Genomic DNA, 24,560 nt, shown 5'->3' on the forward strand with positions numbered 1-24,560 from the left:
GTAGATCAGAATAGATCCCAAACAATCTTATGACCAAGACTCTCCGTCTTTACTCTTCTACAACTCCATACTCTAATGTAGTGGTTCTCAACCGGTGTGCCACAGTTTTGACAGTACGCACTATAATGACAGGCGTACTAACACCTTCTGCGCGCTTCGACAGCGCATTGATACCTTCACTCAGGAGTGCAGGTATCAATGCGGTGTCGAAGCGCGCAGACACCGGCGCTTTAAGGGGGGGGCCTTCGGGGGGCTCAAGCCCCTGGGCCACAGCCAATCACAGTGGCCTCGTAAAGGGGCCTTGTAATATTAATAAAATAATAAACTGTCGGAATCGTGGGCCTACATTAACGTACGGATAGAAATAAGGTTAGAAATAAATGAGCGCACAGTAGCCTGCTGTAAGAGACATGGTGGATGTGGTTTGCGAAACGAACACCCACAACTGTACCAGAATAAAATGTAACAAAATGTAACGTCACGCACGAAAGCGCACCAAAGACTGCAGACTACAGAGACACAAATTTAGAGGCTTTGAAAGATGAAGCGGTCACATGTTAGCGGGGCGCATAAAAGGAAAAAAAAGAGAGATGCAGGTAATGATAGAATCGTTGCCTAAAGTCACAGACTTTTTTAAGGTAAGGATCACCAATCTGTTCAGAATATCAGCTACTTATCAGCCGTACCAGCAGCTAGGCTATGTGTAGCTAGGCTAGATATGCTATGAGGTAACGGATAGCATATTATTACATTAAGGAACTGTTTTTTACGTTTGTGAAGGTGGAGGAGAACCAAGTCAGCGAGGCAGATGAGACAAACTGGAACTGTGCTGAGGAAGAGGAAGGTGTCAACTGCTCAAATGAAACCGTGAGGAGGAGGGATGACAGGCAGGACAAGGGGCTAGCTGAAGGTGTCAACTGCTCAAATGAAACCGTGAGGAGGAGGGATGACAGGCAGGACGAGGGGCTAGCTGAGGGTAATAGCATATTTTTATGGGGATAATAAAATGTCTAAAACGGCATCTACTGAAGAAATTGATGAAAAGATTGTAGCCTATAATTTTCACAGTTCGGGCAGCAGACAGAGTAAGCATACTGAGGGGAATAGCAATACAAAGCTAGCGCAGATCCACATTTCTCGCTAGCTGTGTTGGGTGTGTTGTTAACCCGTGTGGATTTAAGTGAAATACTTGAGAAGTTCTGTGGTCAAGACAACGTTTTAAGGTAAGGACACTTGATTATTAATGTTTGCCCGCTGTGGCTTGTTGTTGACGAAAGGCCCACATGATTTTGCCTTATGCAGCTACTGCTAGCGTCATGCTTTGAACTAGGTTAAGCTCATTTGCGCTAAAGGATGGGTTTATTGAAGGACTTTGATGTAGCTAGTTTCTTTTTAAAAAATCGTATGCTCAAAACAGTATGCCCGTGTTCATCATGTTTAACTTTTTTCTTGATGGAGTGCATGAAATATTGTTGCAAGTGGTATTTCGATGCAGTCATGTCAAAAAGGCAGTTGAATGCATGGTCTTATTCAAGGAGAAGGAAGACTTGCATGATGCTTGAACATAGATTGGTAAAATAGACCCTAGTAGGACTTGGTTTCGTGTATTTCAGTCTGTAGAGTTATGAGTTTGGCCGCTGTCCATGGTGTTTATGTTTCATGTGGCCGCCGAGCCAAGTACCTTGACTTGCAGTGAATGTTTGTTTTCATGCCGCCGAGCTATTTTTATGCATTTTATTTTTTAAAAGGACTTGTCTGTAGGTGTGTGTTTTGTGTTTACAACACATAGGTCTACATTATAGCGCATGCACGCTTGTGTGGTTATCTCTGGCCATGCCCCTGCGTGAAAGTTACGCAGTATCACTGTCCTGTCCGTGGTAATAATCAGAACCAGCTCTGTAATGATAATGCGCGCGTTCTTCTTTCCCTCTGTGGTTGGATGTGTTGAGCGATGTGAGCGTGGGCCTTGCGCAGCTACGCTGAGCCAAACGTAACCTATCGTAGGCTTCTAGGCTAATTACGCACTTACACTGTAAATGCTTGACACGTATTGCAAATAAAATAAGAGTGTTTTCCTGGCCAACGGTAAGGGTAGGGTTGACAGGTAGCCTATGAGGGGCCTCAAAAAACCCAGTAGCCCCTGGGCCACGGGTGTTGATAAAGCGCCCCTGCGCGCAGAAGGTGTTAGTACGCCTGTCATTATAGTGCGGACTTTCCATAGCATAGAAAATCGCCACGTTTCAATTTGTGTAACTGAACTTTGTTTCATGTCACTGGTCATATAAACCTATGTAAACAGGAAAAACGTGGAAGAGTTTGGTCGCATCTAACTACAGCCCCAAAAAATACTGTTGGCCATGCTGAGCCTAGCTACATTGCTAACAGGAGTAAACAGGAGTAACAGCGCGTCTGACTGACTGGGAGGTCGCGCAAAGCTCGGAGAGGTACGGATCAGCTCGTCTCAATTCAGAAAAGAACATATTTCATTATGGAAGTACGGTGGACTGTTCCTTTAAGGGCTAAATAGTAATGAGCCATCCATGGCCAAGACTCCTGCAGTAATTGATCACCTCCAGCCAGTATCCATGAGAGCCATTGCATCATGCAATTATGAGTGCCTGTTTGATTTAATTTTCTCTTGGATAATTATTTGACAGTCTGCTGTAGTGCAATATGGGTCAAATCTTGCTAATAACATTACAGCCCATCATGTGAGTGACATTCACAATTCGGTCTGCCTTGATATTCCGGTTTGACCTTTGATGTGCCTTAGCTGCAAAAAGGTTGAAAACTGCTGCTCTAATGAATTATAATCCTACGATCTGGTGTCACGCAGAAGATGAGCTCAGCTGTTTCTGTCTGGTTCCTTTAAAGTTTCCTCCTCATGCTGTGTTAAGGAGTTTTTCCTTGCCACTGTTGCCTCTGGCTTGCTCATCTCATCATCTCTAGCCGCTTTATCCTGTTCCACAGGGTCGCAGGCAAGCTGGAGCCTATCCCAGCTGACTACGGGCGAAAGGCGGGGTACACCCTGGACAAGTCGCCAGGTCATCACAGGGCTGACACATACAACCATTCACACTCACATTCACACCTACGGTCAATTTAGAGTCACCAGTTAACCTAACCTGCATGTCTTTGGACTGTGGGGGAAACCGGAGCACCCGGAGGAAACCCACATGGACACGGGGAGAACGTGCAAACTCCACACAGAAAGGCCCTCGCCGGCCACGGGGCTCGAACCCGAACCTTCTTGCTGTGAGGCGACAGCGCTAACCACTACACCACCGTGCTGCCTGGCTTGCTCATTAGGAATCTAAATCTACATCCGGGTTTCTGTAACACTGCTTTATGACAACGTTTGTTGTTAAAAGCACTAAAAATTGCATTGAAAGTAAAATAGTAGGCCACAATTTGGCACTTTTTTTTAAACAGCAATATATGATTTGGGATGCAGACTGATCTAGACACATTAAAGGGCTGATGACACGAACATGACTCTATGCAATTTCTTAAACTATACAACATGGCAAACATGTTAGATTTCTGTTATAATTACGTGAAAAGCTGTTGTTACGCAAATATCCAACTTTTAATTGCACAGCGCAAGAAAACTGGGTCCGTGGCTCGCGGCCATGTTGTGACGTCAGCGGAAGAACACGCTGCGGTTCACTGGCTGTTCTACTCTGGTTCTATTCAATGGAAATGGCGCATGAAAACACCGGTGAACTCTCGTGCTAGCTCTTCCTCTTCTGGGAGTCTAGAATTGTGTTGATCTCTTCCGAATAGAATCTATGATAGCCTACCCTCTTTACCCTTTGCCTCTCATTGCTAGGCGGCAATTACATGAAAGCCGCAAACTTTCACAAGCAAATACATGACTGATATCATGCCGACTTTATGATTACATTTATGATTATCATGTAGAATCTATAGCTCTACGTACCTTTATCTTATGTCGTTTCACAACACGTTCTGACAGGAGGACTGTCTTTGGATCCGGCATAGCTACTAGTAGACTCCCTCTGGAATACTGGCAGTGTTGCCAGATTGGGAGGAATCCCGCCCAGTTGGGCGGTTTCAAGTGCATTTTTGTGGGTTTTGAACATATTTTGGGCTGGAAAACTTCAGCAGTATCTGGCAACAGATACTGCGGACGTTTTCCAGCCCAAAATATGTTCAAAACCCACCAAAATGCACTTGAAACCGCTCAACTGGGCGGGAAACCTCCCAATCTGGCAACACTGTGTAGGCACTGCTGATGGTAGTAACACACGTTTGTGATGAACTGAACACCCAAGAGATTCTTTTAAGCAGGGAAGGGTGTCAAAACGATCCAAATCGAAGTGTTCAGAGCACAGGACGGATGTTGGTGAGGGCTCCCACTTGTCACGAGTGCGCCTGACTTGCTTCACCCACTTTGCATGCAGCTCGGGATCTCTGGGAAACTTAAATAAACTTACCCCATCCTTGTAGGTTTTGGAGCAAAAGCCAGCAACACAACGCGGAGGCATAATAATAATAATAATAATAATAATAAATATATATATATATATATATATATATATATATATATATACACACACACATACACACACACACACATATATATATATATATATAAAATGTATAATAATAATACTAATAATGACAAACTGAACACCTGTCGCATCAACAACAAACTGGTAAGTTAGGAGGAAGGTTCTTTCGCTGACGTCATATAGCTCCTCCTCCTCTTTCGTCTCCTGGGTGCTGCAGCCCTGTCAAATTTGCCCAAATAGCCGCATTTTTTATCATAACGTGTAAAATAGGCGCCTTCGTGAATTAATATATGGATCATCGGGAATTACTTTTTATGTTATAAAACATCGCCAAAGATGTCAAAAACGTGTCATCAGTACTTTAATCTTCAATAATGCTCTCTAATAACATTTCCATGGAGTACAAAGGAAACCCCAGGAAGTACTACTTAGACTCTGTAAAACCAAATACTGATTAAAAGGTAAATCAGACCTTCCAGTTTCTGCATGGTCATTTTTTTTTTAAATTGTTGACAGTTAATTGTAAGGAAATGTCATCACATCACAACCTCCAAACAAAGCATCTCTTATTTTTCACAGGTACAGTTAGGTGATAGGAAAGAGACCCAGGCAACTAGATCTAGACATATGATTTCTGTACAATATAAAACAAATAAAATGTAAAAAGGACAATACTCACAAGCATGGCTTTCAATGAACTTATCATGCTCAAGTGGCCCCACAACCCTGGCAAAGCGCCTCATGGCATCGTACAGATCCTGTACCACCTTAGGGTAACGCCTTTCCAGTACTGTCAAGACACAAAACCACACATGTAAGAGACAGACACACATGCAAACCAGTTTCTCTTACTATCCATGGGAGGCACATGCACATGTAAACCAGCCAAATTTCCAGATAAGATCAAAACTGTATCCTTGTAGGGTCATTTGCTGAGTTATATACCCCCCACCCAGTGACTGAATGCGCACACAGAGGAAATATAGACAGACATCAGCATTATCTGGCACTTATTTACCTCTTTAAGATGTTTACTAATCAAGTCTCACTCCACCTTTTCCCTAACTGGTCCTTAATCAGCACTTGAGAGTCTGCCTCCACTAGATTTGCACAACATTTCTCACAAAGCTTTGGTCACTGTATGCTTTAGTCTGTGCAAACATACACATGCACAATCTCAGCCAGTCTCCATGACAACTGGCCTGAAGCTCCACGGCAACTATTGGCAGTCTTTTGTCTTGAGAGAGCAGGAGATAAGGAAGGTGGCACAGGGCTGATAAACAAACACAAAAGCCAACCTTGATAGCTTTAGTGAATGCTACAGGGTTTTGAGCAAAAACAGAACCGAAGAGAAAGAGAACAGCTGGAGAGGATAAAAATTTTGAGGAGCAGCAAATGCTGTGACAGGAGAGGTGGTTTCAATTTAGTGAGAGCACTGGCCCTGCACCCGCTGAGAGGTCAGATCAATAGGAGCTTGTGAAGCTGGCATCTCTTTCATCATTAGAGAGAGGGTGTTCATTTCATGCTGGACTATTCATAGAAAAGCAATAACAAGCATTAAATGCTGCTCTGGCACTGGTCCAGTTTGACTATTTGTCCAAAATGCTTGCACTCAGAGCTTATATTATGAGGTGCAATGGATTTATTTGGTATGATCTGGCAGTTCTCTAGGTGTGGCAGCTGCTTTAGTAATCATAGTCTGATTGATATTGGTAGCATCTAAACCAGGGGTTCTCAACCTTTCCTACTGTAAGGCCCACCTATTCATACTTGTAACAAGTCGGGGCCCATTAAAAAAGATCCCCAATTATTTTGGCTCATCTATTCTATTAGAATCTAATAATCTATTATAACATGTATTAATGGGATGTGACATCACTCACTGTTACAGATGGGAGCCCAGGAATTAAACAAATGCAATAAAACAAACTGTTTAATTGTAGGTATTGTATTTAAAACTGTATGGATGTGCCAGAAGCCAACATAAAACCATGCATGCAGGACATTCTCAGTCAAAAGGGATTAATGATCCAAAAGTGGAGTCTGGTCCATTAACACAAACATTTATTGCCATGTTTGTGTTCAGCAAACAAGCAAGTTATTAAAACCAAGTACACTCAAAAGACGTGGATATAGAAACCACTCAATGGGATTAGATACTTACACGCTAACAAAGAAGAATTTTTCCTATGAAAGAAAAATTTACTTGCTAAATTTGACATTAGTAGAATAAATTTTGATCCCATTGTAGCTGTAATTAAATATAAAGACAATAGTTATGCATACTATTAATTAACTTAATGTGAAGATAATTAATAGACGATCAACAGATTTTAAGGGCTTTTTTTTTTTTTAAAGATTGTGTATATTTTTAGTCTTTTGAATTTGTAATTATTTGTATCTGTACATGCACGACCCCACCAGCTCTGTTGATCAACTTATCGTGTTTAAATAAAAACTTATTCATTAATTCATTATGAGTTGGAAAATTATCCATCCATTGAGTTCCCCGACATCTCAAACTACCTGGTGCTGCAGACATTGTTCTACACGGACACACAGATGGAAACCTGGAAGAGCATGGAGGAGTACAACTTTTTATATGTGGCTGGGTTAAAGATCTGGGGATCAGGATACTACAAGATAAATCCTGTATCGTTTTTGCTGGGGTAAGTTGTTGTTTCTGGGCTTTTTGTATGCGTCTTTGCGATGGTTGCTCGGATGATACAAGTTTTAGTATCGGGTGTAAACAAACCACAGCCATTCAATTCTCAATCCTGCCTGCTCTTCTCTTCCAGCAGGCATCACAGATCCATATAATTTACCCACAAATGTATTTATTTATTCAGCCCACTGCACTCTCCCTTTCTGTGTATGTGCGTGTGTGCGCACGTAAGTTAAATGTAGAGGAGGAAAGTGACAAAATAAAGGCTTGTTCTTCTTAATTTATCCACAAATGTATTTATTCCACTTGAAAAGTATATGGCAAACCAGCTACCGGATTTGGGACACAAGGACATACTGAACCATTTCATATTTGGCTTCAAACTGGGGGAGGCGTGGCGGCGGCGCAGCCCACTAGATGGAGCTTCTATCACTAGATGGTTGAGAAACACTGATCTAAACACCTCAAACGTCTGTAGACCAAAATTGTGCCACAAATCCATGGAGAAGTAATACAACCCCAAATCAGAAAAAGTTGGGACAGTATGGAAAATGCAAATACACTAAAAGAAAGTGGTGATTTCCTTTGACTTGAAATTTACTTTGAATTGTATTTCATTGTAGACAGAATGAATCCAAGGTATTTCATGTTTTGTTGGTCAATTTCATTTGTTAATATACAACCATTCCTGCGTTTCAAGCATTCCAAAAAAAGTTGGGACAAGAAATTTAGGGCTGGTCTCTCTCTCGCTCTCTCATGTCACTGCAGTGACTTGGTCACTCTGACTTCCATCAGAGCTTCTAGGGAAAATTACAGTAGTGGTTCCCCGTTGTTAGAGCTAGTAATGTAGTAAAAAAAATTAATAATGATGTCAGTGATAATGATATGATTTGAAATAGCAACAAGTCCAAAAGCCAGGGTGTGTCATGGTATGGGGTTGTGTCAATGCCCTTGGCAAAGGTAACTATGATGGCGCATTAATGCAGAAAAGAACACTGAGGATTTAGAGCAACATCTGCTGCCTTTATCTTTTCTATGGAGATTTCAACAAGACAATGCAAAACCACATTCTGCTCACATTACAAAGGTGTGGCTGTGGAAGAAGAGGGTGCGTCCCCTTTGTCCCCAAAAGAAAATGTGTGGAGAATTTTGAAGCGAAAAATATAACGACAACCCCGAACTAATGACTTCAGGCAGCGGTAAATATGGTGGTTGTGTAACCGATTAATGCACCAATTTTTTTTTTCAGGTTTCATGTCTTTTGGGTGGGATTTTTAGACTTTTTATTGACGCTGCTCATAATCTGTTTTGATAATTTCCCATCTCTAAACATGCTCCAGACATAAATTAATGCACATTGCTTAATCTTTGCCTTAAAATATGGATACATTCAAACTATGCATGCTCCAGAGAGGTGTGCCCATAGCACTGTGTCTGGAGTGTGCATTTGTTTTGATAGCTCAAGTGCTTCCCCCAAAACACTGGTTCCTCATTGGCGAGGAAAAAGAAATTTCGGTACGTGTCTGGGGATACCCTAGTGCATTGTGGGATGTGTGCATATGCAGATTTCTCATATATACTACAGCTTGTTCAATACTCAAACCATACAGTTGAACTAGTTTTCCAGTATCCTTTTCATTTTTTTTAATTGTACTTTCGCTTTCCTTTTCCATTTTTTCCTCTCTCTTTTTTTCGGAAGAACACCAAGACCAGAAGCTTTCTTTTTTTTCCTTCTCCTGCGTAAAGACCAAAAGCGGAGGCCATCCACATTGGACCTGCTTTAATATCAACAGATCTTCGATTAAGGTAAGTGAATCCTCTCATCATGGCACATCTTCAGCCTGTTCAGTGTGCCGAGTGCAGGATGTTTAGTCATTCTTCCTCCGTCACTAGCGATAGCTTTATTTGTGATAAATACAGATTAGTTAGCTCTCTGACGGAGAAGATTATAGTGCTAGAAGCGTGTATCCAGGCTTTAGAGAAGGCCAGTGAGAATGAGAACAGTGTAGTTTCTGTAGGGGAAAGTCTGGATGCCCTAGGTGGAGTTAGTAATCCCCCAACTCTGGCATTAGAGCCCTTACAGCGGGGCGAATGGGTGACGGTTCGGCAGCATAAGCATAGAGCCAAAGCTACTGCTGAGGATCACCCACGGGAGCACCACTCCTCTCTGCGTCACGTGTCGAACAGGTTTGCTCTCCTTAGTGATGCACCCACTGAGAAACCTGAAAGAGCTCTGGTTATAGGGGACTCTATCATACGGCATGTGAAATTAGCTCAGCCTTTAGGGGCACCAGCAGCTTTAGTCAGGTGTATACCGGGAGCCAGGGTGCCGGACATAGCAGGTAATGTTAGGGTCCTAGGCAAGCACAGGTTCTCAAAGATAGTTATCCATGTAGGAGCTAATGATATACGCCTTCGTCAGTCTGAGGTTACTAAGAGTAACTTTGTAGAGGTGTTTAAATTAACGAAGGCAATGTCTGATGCTGTAGTATGCTCTGGCCCCATCCCAATGTGGCGTGGAGATGTAGCTTACAGCAGGTTATAGTCGCTGACCTCCTGGTTGTCCAGGTGGTGCTCTGAAAACAGTGTGGGCTTTATAGATAATTGGGCTAATTTTGAGGGCACTGCTGGCCTGTTAGGGCGGGACGGTATCCATCCCACTTGGGAAGGTGCTGCTCTCATTTCCTGCAGCATAGGTCACAGTCTCAGAACAGGCCTAGTTAATTTCTGACAATCCAGAGCCAAGGCCAGGGAGCAGACGAACAGGCTAAACCGACTGTCTGCTAGCTGCACAGAGTCATCACTCAGGGTCCACTACATTGAGACTGTGTCTGTTCCCTGAGCTCAACAAAAAAGTAGAAATACTCAGTTTGTTCCAGTAACCTAATCAATATAAAATTAGATCATACTGATTGTACAGCTGCTGCCAGCACCTTTGATCTAAAGGTGGGGTTATTAAATATTAGATCTCTTACATCTAAAGAGCTAACGGTTAATGAACTCATTACTGATCAGGAGTTTAATGTACTTTGTTTAACTGAAACATTGATTAAGCCAAATTAATATATAGCATTAAATGAAGCCAGTCCTCCTGCATACAGTTATATACACCAGCCTCGTCTATGTAGCCTCGAAAAATGGGTCTACCCAGTTAATTCCATTACTTATTATTTACAGGCACCCAGGGCCATGATCTGAGTTTCTTTCTGAATTTGCAGATTTTATCTCAGATCTGGTTATTTCCTTAGACAAAGCTTTAGTTGTCTGAGATTTTAATATTCACTTCGATGACTCAGAAGACCTTTTGAAAACGGCGCATGTCCCCATTTTAGATTCAGTAGGGATTAATCAGAATGTCATAGGACCGACCTGTAATGGTGGTCACACCCTCGATCTAATACTAACATTCGGGTTAAACGTAGAAAATATAGTCACACTTCCACAGTCTGAAGTTATCTCAGATCATTATCTCATCTCATTCAAAATATGTCTGAGTAATAATATATACACCTCACCACGCTACTGTATTAAACATACATTCACGTCAACTACTGCACAGAGCTTTATAAATGATCTCCCAGAGTTAGCAACTTTGATTGGGTCACTGTCAGCCCCTGCAGAACTTGATCAGGCAACTGAATGCTTAGAGTCAACGTTCCGCCATACTTAAGATGTAGCTCCTCTAAAAAGGAAAATGGTCAGAGACAAAAAATTAGCACCCTGGTATAATGATGACACTCGCACTTTAAAACAGACCACTCGAAAATTTGAACATAAATGGCGTCAAACAAAATTGGTAGCGTTCAAATTAGCGTGGAAGGAGAGCTTCCTGAAGTATAGAAAAGCTCAGTGCTGCTAGATCAACATATCTCTCCTCCCTAATAGAAGATAAAAATAATCCTAGATTCCTATTTAATACTGTAGCAAAATTAACCAGGAATAAGTCCACTATAGACACATGCACACCTGCAGTATGTAGTAGCAACAACTTCATGAACTTTTTTAATGACAAAATTGAGAACATGCAACAAAAAATTCAAACTACTAATTTAAGGTCAATGTAAGTGACCCTGTAGTTAATAATATAACTATCAGATCAGCAATTAGAATGTTTTACTCCCCTTAGAGAAATTGAATTACTTTCATTAATCTTGGCATCAAAAGCCTCAAGTTGTGTACTAGATCCCTTACCTACACGTCTATTCAAACAGATAACACCTGAAGTAATTGAACCGCTTCTAAAAATAAGCAATTCTTCTCTTAGGATTGGCTATGTACCCAAATCCTTTAAATTAGCAGTTATCAAACCCCTGATTAAAAGACCTGACCTTGATCCCTGTCAGCTGTCCAATTATCGTCCAATATCAAACCTCCCCTTTATCTCCAAGATCCTTGAAAAAGCTGTCGCACAGCAGTTATGCTCATATTTACATAGGAATAACATCCACAAAATGTATCAGTCAGGATTTAGACCTCATCATAACACAGAGACGGCTCTGGTTAAAGTAGTAAATGACCTACTGTTGGCGTCTGATCAGGGCTGTGTCTCGCTGCCTATGTTGCTTGACCTTAGTGCAGCATTTGATACCATTGATCATTCCATTCTCCTTGATAGACTAGAAAAAGTTGTGGGAGTTAAGGGAACGGCCCTCTCCTGGCTCAGCTCTTATTTAACTGATCGCTATCAGTATATTGATGTAAATGGTGAGTTTTCTAGACATACTGAGGTAAAGTTAGGTGTTCCACGTTCCACAAGGTTCTGTCTTGGGTCCACTGCTTTTTTCTTTATATATGTTCCCTCTGGGTGATATTATTCGTAAACATTGTATTAGTTTCCACTGTTATGCTGATGACACACAGTTATGCTTCTGCAAAACCTGAAGAGAGACACCAGCTTAATAGAATTGAGGAATGTATGAAGGACATTAGACACTGGATGCTTATTAACTTCCTTCTGTTTAACTCTGACAAGACTGAAGTACTTGTACTCAGACCACATGCAGCTAGAAGTAAGTTTTCTGATTACACAGTAACTCTGGATGGCCTTTCTGTTTCTTCACGTGCAGCACTAAAAGACCTCAGGGTGATTATTGACCCCAGTCTTTCATTTGAAACTCACATTGATAGCATTACCCGGATAGCTTTCTTTCATCTCAGAAATATTGCTAAGATAAGAAATTTAATGTCAGTACACAACACGGAAAAACTAGCTCATGCTTTCATTATCTCCAGGTTTGATTATTATAATGCCTTACTGTCTGGATGTTCCAATAAGTGCATAAACAAGCTCCAGTTAGGTCAAAATGGAGCAGCAAGAGTCCTTACGAGAACTAGAAAATATGACCACATCACCCCTGTCTTATCCACACTGCATTGGCTCCCAATCAAATTTCGTATTGATTATAAAATACTACTATTGGCATTTAAAAGCACTGAATGGTCTCGCACCACAGTACCTGAGCGAACTTCTGGTCCTTTATGACCCGCCATGCCTACTTAGATCAAAAGGTGCAGGCTATCTGCTGGTACCTCGTATAGTGAAGGCTACATCAGGGGGCAGAGCCTTTTCTTACAAAGCCCCAGAGTTATGGAACAGCCTTCCAAGTAGTGTTCGGGAATCAGACACAGTCTCAGCATTTAAGTCTAGGCTGAAAACATATCTGTTTAGTCAAGCCTTGTCTTAATGGTGTTTATGAGGTAACGGTGTAGATCTGGAGGGTCCTCAGACAGAGTGTTTTATTAAATCCCAAAACACTCTGTCTGAGGACCCTCCAGATCTACATCCTTTACCTCATGTATGTATGGATGCTGTCAGTCCCCCACTCGCTTGCTCACTCGAGTTTGTTGACGGTGTAGTGGCTGCTGCTTTATGTCCCAGGGCTCCCTCATGCCTGTGTTACCTTCTGGCGCTCCCCTTTTAGTTATGCTGTCATAGTTAGTTGCCAGAATCCCTGCTTGTGTTCAGTACAATATGTATACTGTTCCTACTTATTCAGGTGACATTGGGCATACCTAACAACCTGTGTTGACATTGGGTGACATTGGGCATACCTAACAACCTGTGTTGTTCTCCCCCCCCCCCCGAGTTACATGTCGGTCCTGGGATCGAGATGCTGACCTCTTCTGCTCCTCGGACCTGCCTGATCCATCCTGGTGCCCTGTGTCTGGTTGGAGTCTTATCACATTGCTCCTGTGGAGGATGGCCCCATGTGGACAGTTGAAAGTTACACCTGGAGGACGCTCTGGACACTTACAGTAATGCTTTTATGGCTGAGGACGACAGTTGACTTGCTAACTTTAGGACTGCAGTTGTCATGAACAGTTTTGCACTCAAGTTCCCATCAATGAACAGTTTATAACATCAACGAAACTGACTTCATGTTAAAACTGTTCATGTTATAGTCATGCTGTCTGTTGTTGCCCAAATGAGGATGGGTTCCCTTTTGAGTCTGGTTCCTCTCGAGGTTTCTTCCTCATGTCGTCTGAGGGAGTTTTTCCTTGCCACCGTCACCACAGGCTTGCTCATTGGGGATAGATTAGGGATAAAATTAACTCATGTTTTAAGTCATTCAAATTCTAGTAAGCTACTTTGCGACAATGTTTACTATTAAAAGAGCTATACAAATAAACTTGACTTGAACCATCAGCAAGTGTCGCAAATTTGTCACAAATTTTCCAGGTAAGTTGCATGATCTGCAGGGAAAAAACAAACAAAAAAACAAATTGCAAGACTGACTGATCACTTGTGCCCAAATTGGTGCTTTCATTTCAATTATTTAAGCTGAGGAACAAGTGTTTTGCCATTTCTGAACACCACCACGCCTTGTTTCAGAATCATCAGCTATATTCAAACGCAGTTAAAATATGCTAATATACATATTTCCTTTACGGTGTTTATAGCCACATTTTAAATGACTGCCAGAAGCATGGTTTGGCTACTGAAAGCATTTTCAACTGAACTTGCTGACATTATATACGTGTGTGTGTGTGTGTGTGTGTGTATATATATATATATATATATATATATATATATATATATATATATATATAAAACCATATATACACACACACATACATATATACATGTGTCTATGTTATATATATCAGTGGCGGCTGGTAGTCTTTCAAACAGGGGAGGCTGGTCGGTTACGATATTTCCAGATTTTAAAAGAAAAAACACATCAATTTTGCCCATACTCTTGCCTCTGATCTGGCTGATTGTTGGCAGCGTCACAAACTGTGAAATAACAGGTTCTTTTGGCCCATTAGCCTACTGTCCAATATACATGATGGTGGTGTTGGGGGGGGTATATTTTAACATTTTATATTTTAAAATTGTGGCATGTTGTTTAAAAATTGACCTCGGCTGTGTTTTTGTTTAAAAATGTTTTCCAAATTGTAGCTGTGTTTAATTCATATCCAGAGAAATATATATTCCAGTATAATATACTCAGCATAAACATTTTAAATAGATTCTATATTTTTGGTCCATCCATGACATATTACTAAAGTAGCCTATTTACTGTTGTTGATGTGGGTCACTTGCTGTTAGCCAATTCACTTTCTCGTACCAGGAGAGCTGAAAGGAACGAGTATTATTCCCTACCTTTTTCACCAAGTCAATTTGACGCGTTGGTCTACCCTGCTCTTTAATTTTTTCCTTGAAAGGAAGACTGGCAAATGGCTTCGCCAAAATTAAATCAGCAATGCTTGGCATCCATGCGCAGCTTTCTTGCTAGCTGACTAGCCCCCTCAAGTTCAAGTTCAGTCACTCAAATAAACGACATTTCTGGAACTAAGATAGCAAACCTGACAACACTATATTTACACTTTATTTACAATGACAGTATATACAAACTAAAAAAGCTGGTAGAAACCGTATGTAATGAATGAAATCGAAATGTAAGCCGATCTCTTACAATACACCACAGCACTTCTGATTCCGCATGGGACTGAACTGATGTTGCCAGATACTGCTGACGTTACCCAGCCCAAAATATGTTCAAAACCCGCCAAAATGCACTTAAAACTGCCCAATTGGGCAGGAAATCGCCCAATCTGGCAACACTGTCCACTGCCTGTCTATAGTTGAAACGAGCTGTCAGTCAAAGAAAATATCCGGCCGCTTTCACCAATCACCAGTCTCCTCGTGGAAACTGCCATATCCCTCCCATGTGAGGCTCGGAGTCTGTGGGCAGGCATTTTCGCAGTATTTGTCCAATAACCATCCTGCATTTTGAGATTGAAAAGCGCATCGCTCCCAAATGCCGTTGAAGTCCATTTAGGCTGGGAGTCCGTGAGACTCCGTGGGCGGGCATTTTCGCAGTATTTGTCCAATAATCGTCCTGCATTTTGAGACTGACAAGCACATAGCTCCCAATCCACTGAGGCTGGGCTGCATTGCGCTGTCATGAGGGGGAAAAACTCACGCACACATTAGGCGAACTGGGGAAAGTTATAACGGAATGATTTCGCACTGTAGTGGGTTGAGCACATACATTTCTATGATTCTGGATCTGAAATAGCAATGTTATAAGGTCGGCTATAACATAAGCCTAGCGCAATTCATCCTACACCAGTGGTTTTCAAAAGGTGAGGCGCGCCTCCCCTGGGGGGCGCCAAAGAGTCACTGGGGAGGCGCGGAGAAACACTTTATGCCTAGTTGTTAAAATAATAAGAGGTTTTCAATGTGCACAAGTAGCCTAAATCTCGGAATATGTTCTTTCCGATGAAATTATTAAGTTGACGTCTGTTAAATTCAGGTTTTCATGTTTTTTTCCTGTTGTTGACGTGAGTTCAATTTTACATTGGCGTCTGTTTAATTCATGTATTAATATATTTTATTATATCACATTATTTTATTATCATATTTTATGAATGAATTTTAGGAATGTTTTTTTTAAATGGATGTAGGCCTACTTTGTTACAAGAAAAACAATTTGATACATTAAACAAAAGAAGAAAAAACATGTATTGGCCTATCAGTTATTATTGAAACACCTGTGTGGGGAATATTTAGGTTTGGGTTTGGGGGGGGGGGGGGGGGGGGGGTTAGGGGGGCTCGGTTGTCTTGACCTACTCCAAGGAGGAGGCTCGCATTCAATGAATTTGAAAACCCCTGTCCTACACGATGTTCGTCATTTTTAGAGGAGGCTGAGCCTCCCTCGTTGTCTTAGAGCAATCGCCCGTTTTTTATATATATATATATATATATATATATATATATATATATATATATATATATATGGGTGATTCTCATGAAGCTGCAGTGAACATGTCCAGGACGCATTTTCCAAAATCAATACTTAATTCACATAAACTCTGATATTTTGTGTAAAGAAAATAGGGAGCACTGTATGGACAAATGGTTTTCATCATCATATAAACTAATTTTTATATCAATTAAACAAAAAATTTATGGAAATTCTCATTACCGTTATGTGTCCGCATCCCTTTTTTTAATGTTTACTTTAAATCATATAAAAATTCCTAATTATATAAAAAAATAACAGTGTAAAGTTATTTTAAAACATCTATATTTATGCATAATATTAATATTTTTTGTGTTGAACAAAAAAAGGTACTTGATTTTAAACAAAATAACTGTGTCCGCACCAAATGTTTCTCATTACCGTTTCATGATTTCACCCCCCTATAAAAAGTACACCGTGCCTTTAAATTGATCAGCTATCCCATGATGCATCACTTCAGATACAAGATTCAAAATGGAGACAAGGTCAGTTGCTCACTCTTCTCTTACTTTGTGATATTTATGTTAATGTTGCTAAATCTGTCCTCAGTTACACTATTATCATTACCGTTATGGTTTACTCACTACTTTTAAAAATAAAAAATATATATAATTTTATGATTATCATCACAATATAAGGCTTACTGTGAAAGTGTTAGATAGATAGATAGATAGATAGATAGATAGATAGATAGATAGATAGATAGATAGATAGATAGATAGATAAACTAAATACAATCTTTGTCTACTGTCTTGTCTTCAAAGGTCATTGTGAACGAGGCCGGCCGGATGAGGGTCAAAGACTGGATTAACTGCTTCATCCCAAAGAAGTTCAAATTGTCACATTGTAATCTTCAATGATGTTTTTTGTTTCCTTGTCAAATGTTTCATTGTAATTTGCTTGTGTTTCTGGTTCCCTGTTTTGTTACTCAATTGGTTTAACCTAGTAAGTTTCATTACCGGCACATTAATTCTCATTACCGTTTTATTATCTCCTCATTACCGTTATGCGTGGAAAATGATTAATTTTTAAAAATGTTTTTCATCCTATTATAACTTTGGCTCATTTTTCTGTAGTATATTCTCCACCTGTTGTCCGCATGAGTTTATCAAACATATTCTTATAACATTTCCATCAATTAAAAAATTAAATTATATATTACATATTGTGTATTGGTAATGAGAGTTGCGTAACTTTAAATAAATGTCAAAAAAATAAAGCAATTGTCATGGACTGTGCTGTTCATTTAATGGGATATTTTGTGGAAATATGAAAAATTGTCAAAAAATGTTTTTAACTCATGATCTAGCTTCATCATTTACTGTAACGGTGATGAGAATTATTCTGGATCATGTAAGCCTCAAATAAGAATAAAATTCTATTAAAATATTTTTTCCATTAAAAAAAAGATCAACATAGTAAAGTTCACACTCTGTTTTAGGCTCTCAACTTGAAAAAATACTGAAATGAGGTGAAAAACTTTATGTTAATGTGAAGGTCTTCATGAGAATCACCCGCATATATATATACACATACACACACACACACAATTTAGGTCTAATTAATGCATATCTACAAATGAGCCTGCATATGCAAATTATATGAGATACGTACATTAGCTGATTGAGACACTTTAAAGATGTTCATGGAACACAAACTGCCAGATATTCAGCCAATAAAATAAAAAGAAGACCTGTCGATATTACCATTTATCCTCATAAACCATATAAAAATTAGATAATTTTATGCTAATTAGCACCATTAATTATGCATGGGAGTAAAAACATTGAAGTGTCTGGATTCTGCAGGGAAAAACAATGTAGCAAAGAAAATATCAAATTCGGCAATTTACTAACAAAAATACAAAAAATGGTTTATTCCCAGGATTAGCAATTATTTTTCTTAAAAAAAACAATGCCATTGTTCCTTGCTAATTGACCATTGTTTTATACAGGCCCATTTCTCTCAAAAGAGCAATAACCAAGACCTAAAAATGTCCATAAAAACTGAACCACAGACCGATTTGTCAGTGACGAGTCCTTTATCCGCAAGTGTTGCCGTTAATCTCTAATCTTTTTAATTTTCTCTACAAATAATTTTCCAGTATCTTTTTAATTTTTTTATTGTACTTTCACTTTCCTTTTTCTGGATTTAAATTTTTTTCAGAACACCACCAAGCCCGGAAGCTTTCTTTTTTTTTTCTCCTCCTGCGTAAAGACCACAAGCGGAGGCCATCCACATCGGATCTGCTTTAATATCAACAGATCCTCAATTAAGGTATGTGAATCCTTTCATCATGGCACACCTTCAGCTTGTTCAGTGTGCCGAGTGCAAGATGCTTCGTCATTCTTCCTCTGTCGCTAGTGATAGCTTTATTTGTGATAAATGCAGATTAGTTAGCTCTCTGACAGAGAAGACTGCAGCTTTGGAGATGCGTATCGAGACTTGAGAGAGGGCTAGTGAGAATAAGAACAGTGTAGTTTCTGCAGGGGAAAGTCTGGATGCCCTTGGTGGAGTTAGCAATCCCCCAACTCCGGCATTAGAGCCCTCACAGCGGAGCGAATGGGTGATGACTCGGCTGGATAAGCATAGAGCCAAAGCTACTGCTGAGGCTCACCCACGGGAGCACCACTCCTCTCCGCTTCATGTGTAGAACAGGTTTGCCCTCCTCAGTGATGCACCCGCTGAGAAACCTGAAAGAGCTCTGGTTATAGGGGACTCTATCATACGGCACATGAAATGAGCTCAGCCCTTAGGGGCACCAGCAGCTTTAGTCAGGTGTATACTGGGAGCCAGGACTCTGGACATAGCAGGTAATGTTAGGGTCCTAGGCAAGCACAGGTTCTCAAAGATAGTTATCCATGTAGGAGCTAATGATATACGCCTTCATCAGTCTGAGGTTACTAAGAGTAACTTTGTAGAGGTATTTAAATTAGCGAAGGCGATGTCCGATGCTGTAGTATGCTCTGGCCCCATCCCAATGCGGTGTGACGATGTAGCTTACAGCAGGTTATAGTCGCTGAACTCCTGGTTGTCCAGGTGCTGCTCTGAAAACAGTGTGGGCTTTATAGCCTTCAAATTAGCGTGGAAGGAGAGCTTCCTGAAGTATAGAAAAGCTCTTAGTGCTGCTAGATCAACATATCTCTCCTCCCTAATAGAAGATAACAAAAATAATCCTAGATTCCTATTTAATACTGTAGCAAAATTAACCAGGAATAAGTCCACTATAGACACATGCACACCTGCAGTATGTAGTAGCAACGACTTCATGTATTTTTTTAATGACAAAATTGAAAATATTCGACAAAAAATTCAAACTACTAATTTAAGGTCAGACAATGTAAGTGACCCTGTAGTTAATAATATAACTGTATCAGATCAGCAATTGGAATGTTTTACTCCTCTTAGAGAAATCAAACTACTTTCATTAATCTCCGCATCAAAATCTTCAACTTGTGTACTAGCTCCGTTACCTACACGTCTATTCAAACAGATAATACTCGAAGTAACTGAACCGTTTCTAAAAATAATAAATTCTTCTCTTAGGATTGGCTATGTATCCAAATCCTTTAAACTTGCAGTTATATTTTTAATCCCCAGTAATCAGGGGATTAAAAAAACTTGACCTTGATCCCTGTCAGCTGTCCAATTATCGGCCAAAATCAAACCTCCCCTTTATCTCCAAGATCCTAGAAAAAGCTGTGGCACAGCAGTTATGCTCATATTTACATAGGAATAACATCCACGAAATGCATCAGTCAGGATTTAGACCTCATCATAGCACAGAGACAGCACTGGTTAAAGTAGTAAACGACGTACTGTTGGTGTCTGATCAGGGCTACGTCTCGCTGCTTGTGTTGCTTGACCTTACTGCAGCATTTGATACCATTGATCATTCCATTCTTCTGGATAGACTGGAAAATGTTGTGGGAGTTAAGGGAACGGCCCTTTCCTGGCTCAGCTCTTATTTAACTGATCGCTATCAGTATGTTGATGTAAATGGTGATTTTTTTCTAGATATACTGAGGTAAAGTTTGGTGTTCCACAAGGTTCTGTCTTGGGTTCACTGCTTTTTTCTTGATATATGTTACCTCTAGGTGATATTATTCATAAACATTGTATTAGTTTCCACTGTTATGCTGATGACACACAGTTGTATGTTTCTGCAAAACCAGATGAGAGACACCAGCTTAATAGACTTGAGGAATGTGTGAAGGACATTAGACACTGGATACTTATTAACTTCCTTCTGCTTAACTCTGACAAGACTAAAGTACTTGTACTCAAACCACATGCAGCTAGAAGTAAGTTTTCTGATTACACAGTAACTCTGGATTGCCTTTCTGTTTCTTCACATGCAGCAGTAAAAGACCTCGGGGTCATTATGGACCCCAGTCTTTCATTTGAAACTTGTATCGATAACATTAACACTGGCGGCACGGTGGTGTAGTGGTTAGCACTGTCACCTCACAGCAAGAAGGTTCTGGGTTTGAGCCCAGCGGCCGGTGGGGGCCTTTCTGTGTGGAGTTTGCATGTTCTCCCCGTGTCTGCATGGGTTTCCTCTGGGTGCTCCGGTTTCTGCCACAGTTCAAAGTTAGGTTAATATGGGACAGACTTGGGCTGAGGTGCCCTTGAGCGAGGCACCTAACTTCCAATTGCTCCCCGGGCGCTGTTAGCATGGCTACCCACCGCTCTGGGTATGTGTGCGCGCTCACTGCTTCAGATGGGTTAAAATGCAGAGAGGAATTTCACAACCCTGTGATGAATAAAGTTATTGTTGTTGTTCTTATTATTACCCGGATAGCTTTCTTTCATCTCAGAAATATTGCTAAGATAAGAAATTTAATATCACTACATGACGCAGAAAAACTAGATCATGCTTTTGTTACCTCCTGGTTGGATTATTGTAATGCCTTACTGTCTGGATGCTCCAATAAGTGCATAAATAAGCTCCACTTAGTTCAAAATGCAGCAGCAAGAGTCCTTACTAGAACTAGAAAATATGACCACATCACCCTTGTCTTATCCACACTGCATTGGCTCCCAATCAAATTTCGTATTGTTTATAAAATACTACTATTGACCTTTAAAGCAATAGTAGTATTTTATAAATACTACACAGTACCTGAGTGAACTTCTGGTCCTTTATGACCCGCCACGCCTACTTAGATCAAAAGGTGCAGGCTATCTGCTGGTACCTCGTACAGTGAAGGCTCCATCAGGGGGCGGAGCCTTTTCTTACAAAGCCCCAGAGTTATGGAACAGCCTTCCAAGTAGTGTTCGGGAATCAGACACAGTCTCAGCGTTTAAAGTTTATATCACGGGTAAATTCAGGAGCAAGATCAATGCAATTCTCCTATTTTATATTAAACTTTGGTCAAATATCACCATCACCATTGGGCAGCTGGGTAGAGCACAGGACTGGAAAATGCTGGCAGACCTGGACAAAAAGCTGTGCTTTCCACCGGAAATTGCATCCACCAACCTGCGTCCAGACCTTGTTTTGTGGTCTTCCTCACTCAAGCTCGTGTACATCATTGAGCTCACGGTACCATGGGAGGGGGCGGTAGAGGAAGCCTATGAGCGGAAGAAGCTGAGATACGCCGATCTTGCAGCAGATGCCAAGCAACAAGGCTGGAATGTGAAGGTACGCCCGGTGGAAGTAGGCTGCAGGGGATTCATAGCCACCTCAACATCTGGGCTACTCAGGGAGATGGGGGTGCGAGGGAAGGCCCACAGGCAGGCAATCAAGGATCTCTCCAAGGCTGCTGAGAAGGGGAGCCAGTGGCTGTGGACCAGGAGGAAGGACCTGACATGGGGCTCCAAGTGTGTGATGGCTGATGGGAGTGAACCTGGGACGCTGGGATTCACTGCTGAACCCTCTGGAGGTGTCGTGGGCCTATCAGCGAAACACCTAAGAAGGAGGGCGCCCACTTGAGAACCCAAAGGATGCCATCACTCATTTGATGGCCACAGTGTCTCGTCGGTGCCTTAGGTATCTATTGGGATAACAACACCTAGTCCTACATAACAGATCACATTTTGCGCAAATGTTTTTACCTTGTGCAATACTAGAAAAATTCAGTTGAAATCAAGCCATTTGAGGTGAACTGGTCCGCCTCTGAAAAAACTTGCCATTTGGATTTCCCGGCAAACATTGATTTTCATGACGTCATGTGCGGGATGCCTCCTTCTGAATCCTACATCAGCGCTGGTTTGTTTATGAGAAAACAACCTGGTGGTTTTCTGCAAATTTCTTCAACGTTATCACGTAATTATTAAAATGGTTAACAGATGTATCGTAGGAGGGTATAGCAACACCAATCTCGATGGGATTAATACTAGTGCTGTCAAGCGATTAAAATATTTAATCGCGATTAATGTCGCGACTGTCATAGTTAACTCGCGATTAATCGCAATTTAATCACACATTTTTGTCACATGAAAAACCATTGTAATTCTCTTATCAGCATAAAAAAGTGAATGGGCTTGCTTTGTACTAATGTTTTTTTTATTGCAAAGCACAACACGTCTTGACACAGCCACTGGAAAGTAAAACCAAAGCTGAGCACCGGGGCTAGCAAAAGAACCATGAGTGAAGTGATCTACTGCTTGAGTTAGTCTACAACTCTAATCAGAGAGACAGGTTACACAGTGCCGGTAGGCTTGACATGCTTGATTATAATATAAAGTACACTATTATATTAACTTTAAAGTTGTTCGTTGATAAATATTGCATTGAATCTGATCTTTACTGTTTCAGCTCACTTAACACATTTTGTACTTTTACACTTTCTGCCTGTTGATGCGTCGCGCTATCCAATCAGAGGCGGCCAAATTTGCATATTACAGGAAGGATTTCTGGGATAGCATTGAGTTTACAGTTCAGAGGGATCTGGCTTCTTTAGACGCTGTCTTCTTAAAACTGAATAAATATTTAAAAAGAGCCAAATGAGCCAGTCTTTTGAACGGCTCTTTTCAAAGAACGGATCACAAAGATGCGGATCCCATCAAAGAGCCATAAATCCCATCTCTACTAGCGCACCCTGCCCGCGCTGGTTCTTTTGGGGGGGGGGCAGAGGACTCTGGCTGTGCGGGGCGTGGCATCACAGTCTAGCTGCTATTGTTTTTCTAAGCAAAGTCTCTGTTCCAAGTTCCTGGCAGTTTAAAAAGCTTATGAAAAACCTACATCATGTCACAGAGCGTTAATCTCACGATAAAAAAAAATTATCGCCGTTAAAATTGAGTCAAGTTAACGCGTTAATAATGCAACATTTTTGACAGCACTAATTAATACTTATCGTTTTCCAAAAGACCGGACAATGAGAGAGAAATGAGAGCGCTTCGTGCGAGGCACCCGGAAAAATTGGCTACATACTACAGAATTATTTGCGGTGCTCACTTCACAAGGCCCGACGACTTTGAGAACTATTTGCAGTGGGAAATGGGCTTCGCGTGGCAACCTGATCTGAAAAAAGACACAGGTCCATCTGTCAGAATGCCCAAAGCAGCACCGTCTGCATCTGTGTAACTTTCACCAAAGGAGCCAGCCGTGTTCGTCTCCCCTGACAGAAGGCGAAGTGACGCATCCACTGAGGCCCTCGAAGTGGAGGACCAAGCAGAGCCAAGAAAAATACCAAGAAAATCGGCAATTCACAAGTTGACTGTTGCCAGGGTAAGAAATAATTCTGACATCTCATTATATTCTTCATCCAAAGGTGAAGTAACATTGCGCTCAGGTGACAATTCCATATTTCAATGCAAAATCGCTAGCTGCTAAACTTGGTCTACACAGGCTGTGCACTGAAACCGTGCAAGCTCTCGCAACCTGCTGGCGCTTCTGCAGGGGACGTCACGAATCTGGCTCCAGACTCCCTTGGGATTTTTTCAGACGTGTTTTATTTTATTTTTTTCTGCTGTAGACAGATGGCCTTGTGCAAAATTACCCTTCTGGATGAGTGTGTAAAGGGACATATTTTCATGTAAAAAAACAAAACAAATTGGTCCAGGATATGCACTTTAAGTCTAGGCTGAAAACATATGTTTAGTCAAGCCTTTTGTTAATAGTTTCTTTGAGGTAAAGGTGTAGATCTAGAGGGTCCTCAG

At 41.0% G+C, this 24,560-nt stretch overlaps 1 protein-coding gene across 2 annotated transcripts in view; it reads right to left on the bottom strand.

Moving 5' to 3' along the window:
- The window catches only part of tada2a (transcriptional adaptor 2A), a 69,606-nt gene that overhangs the window by 8,770 nt on the left and 36,276 nt on the right, over positions 1–24,560 (bottom strand). For both annotated transcript variants that reach the window (XM_060943702.1, XM_060943703.1), the window contains exon 10: positions 5,218–5,328. In XM_060943702.1, the coding sequence (XP_060799685.1) occupies positions 5,218–5,328 (111 nt within the window). The remainder of the gene's footprint in view (positions 1–5,217; positions 5,329–24,560) is intronic.

Source organism: Neoarius graeffei, chromosome 17 (genome assembly GCF_027579695.1).
Source record: "Neoarius graeffei isolate fNeoGra1 chromosome 17, fNeoGra1.pri, whole genome shotgun sequence".
NCBI lineage: Eukaryota > Metazoa > Chordata > Actinopteri > Siluriformes > Ariidae > Neoarius > Neoarius graeffei.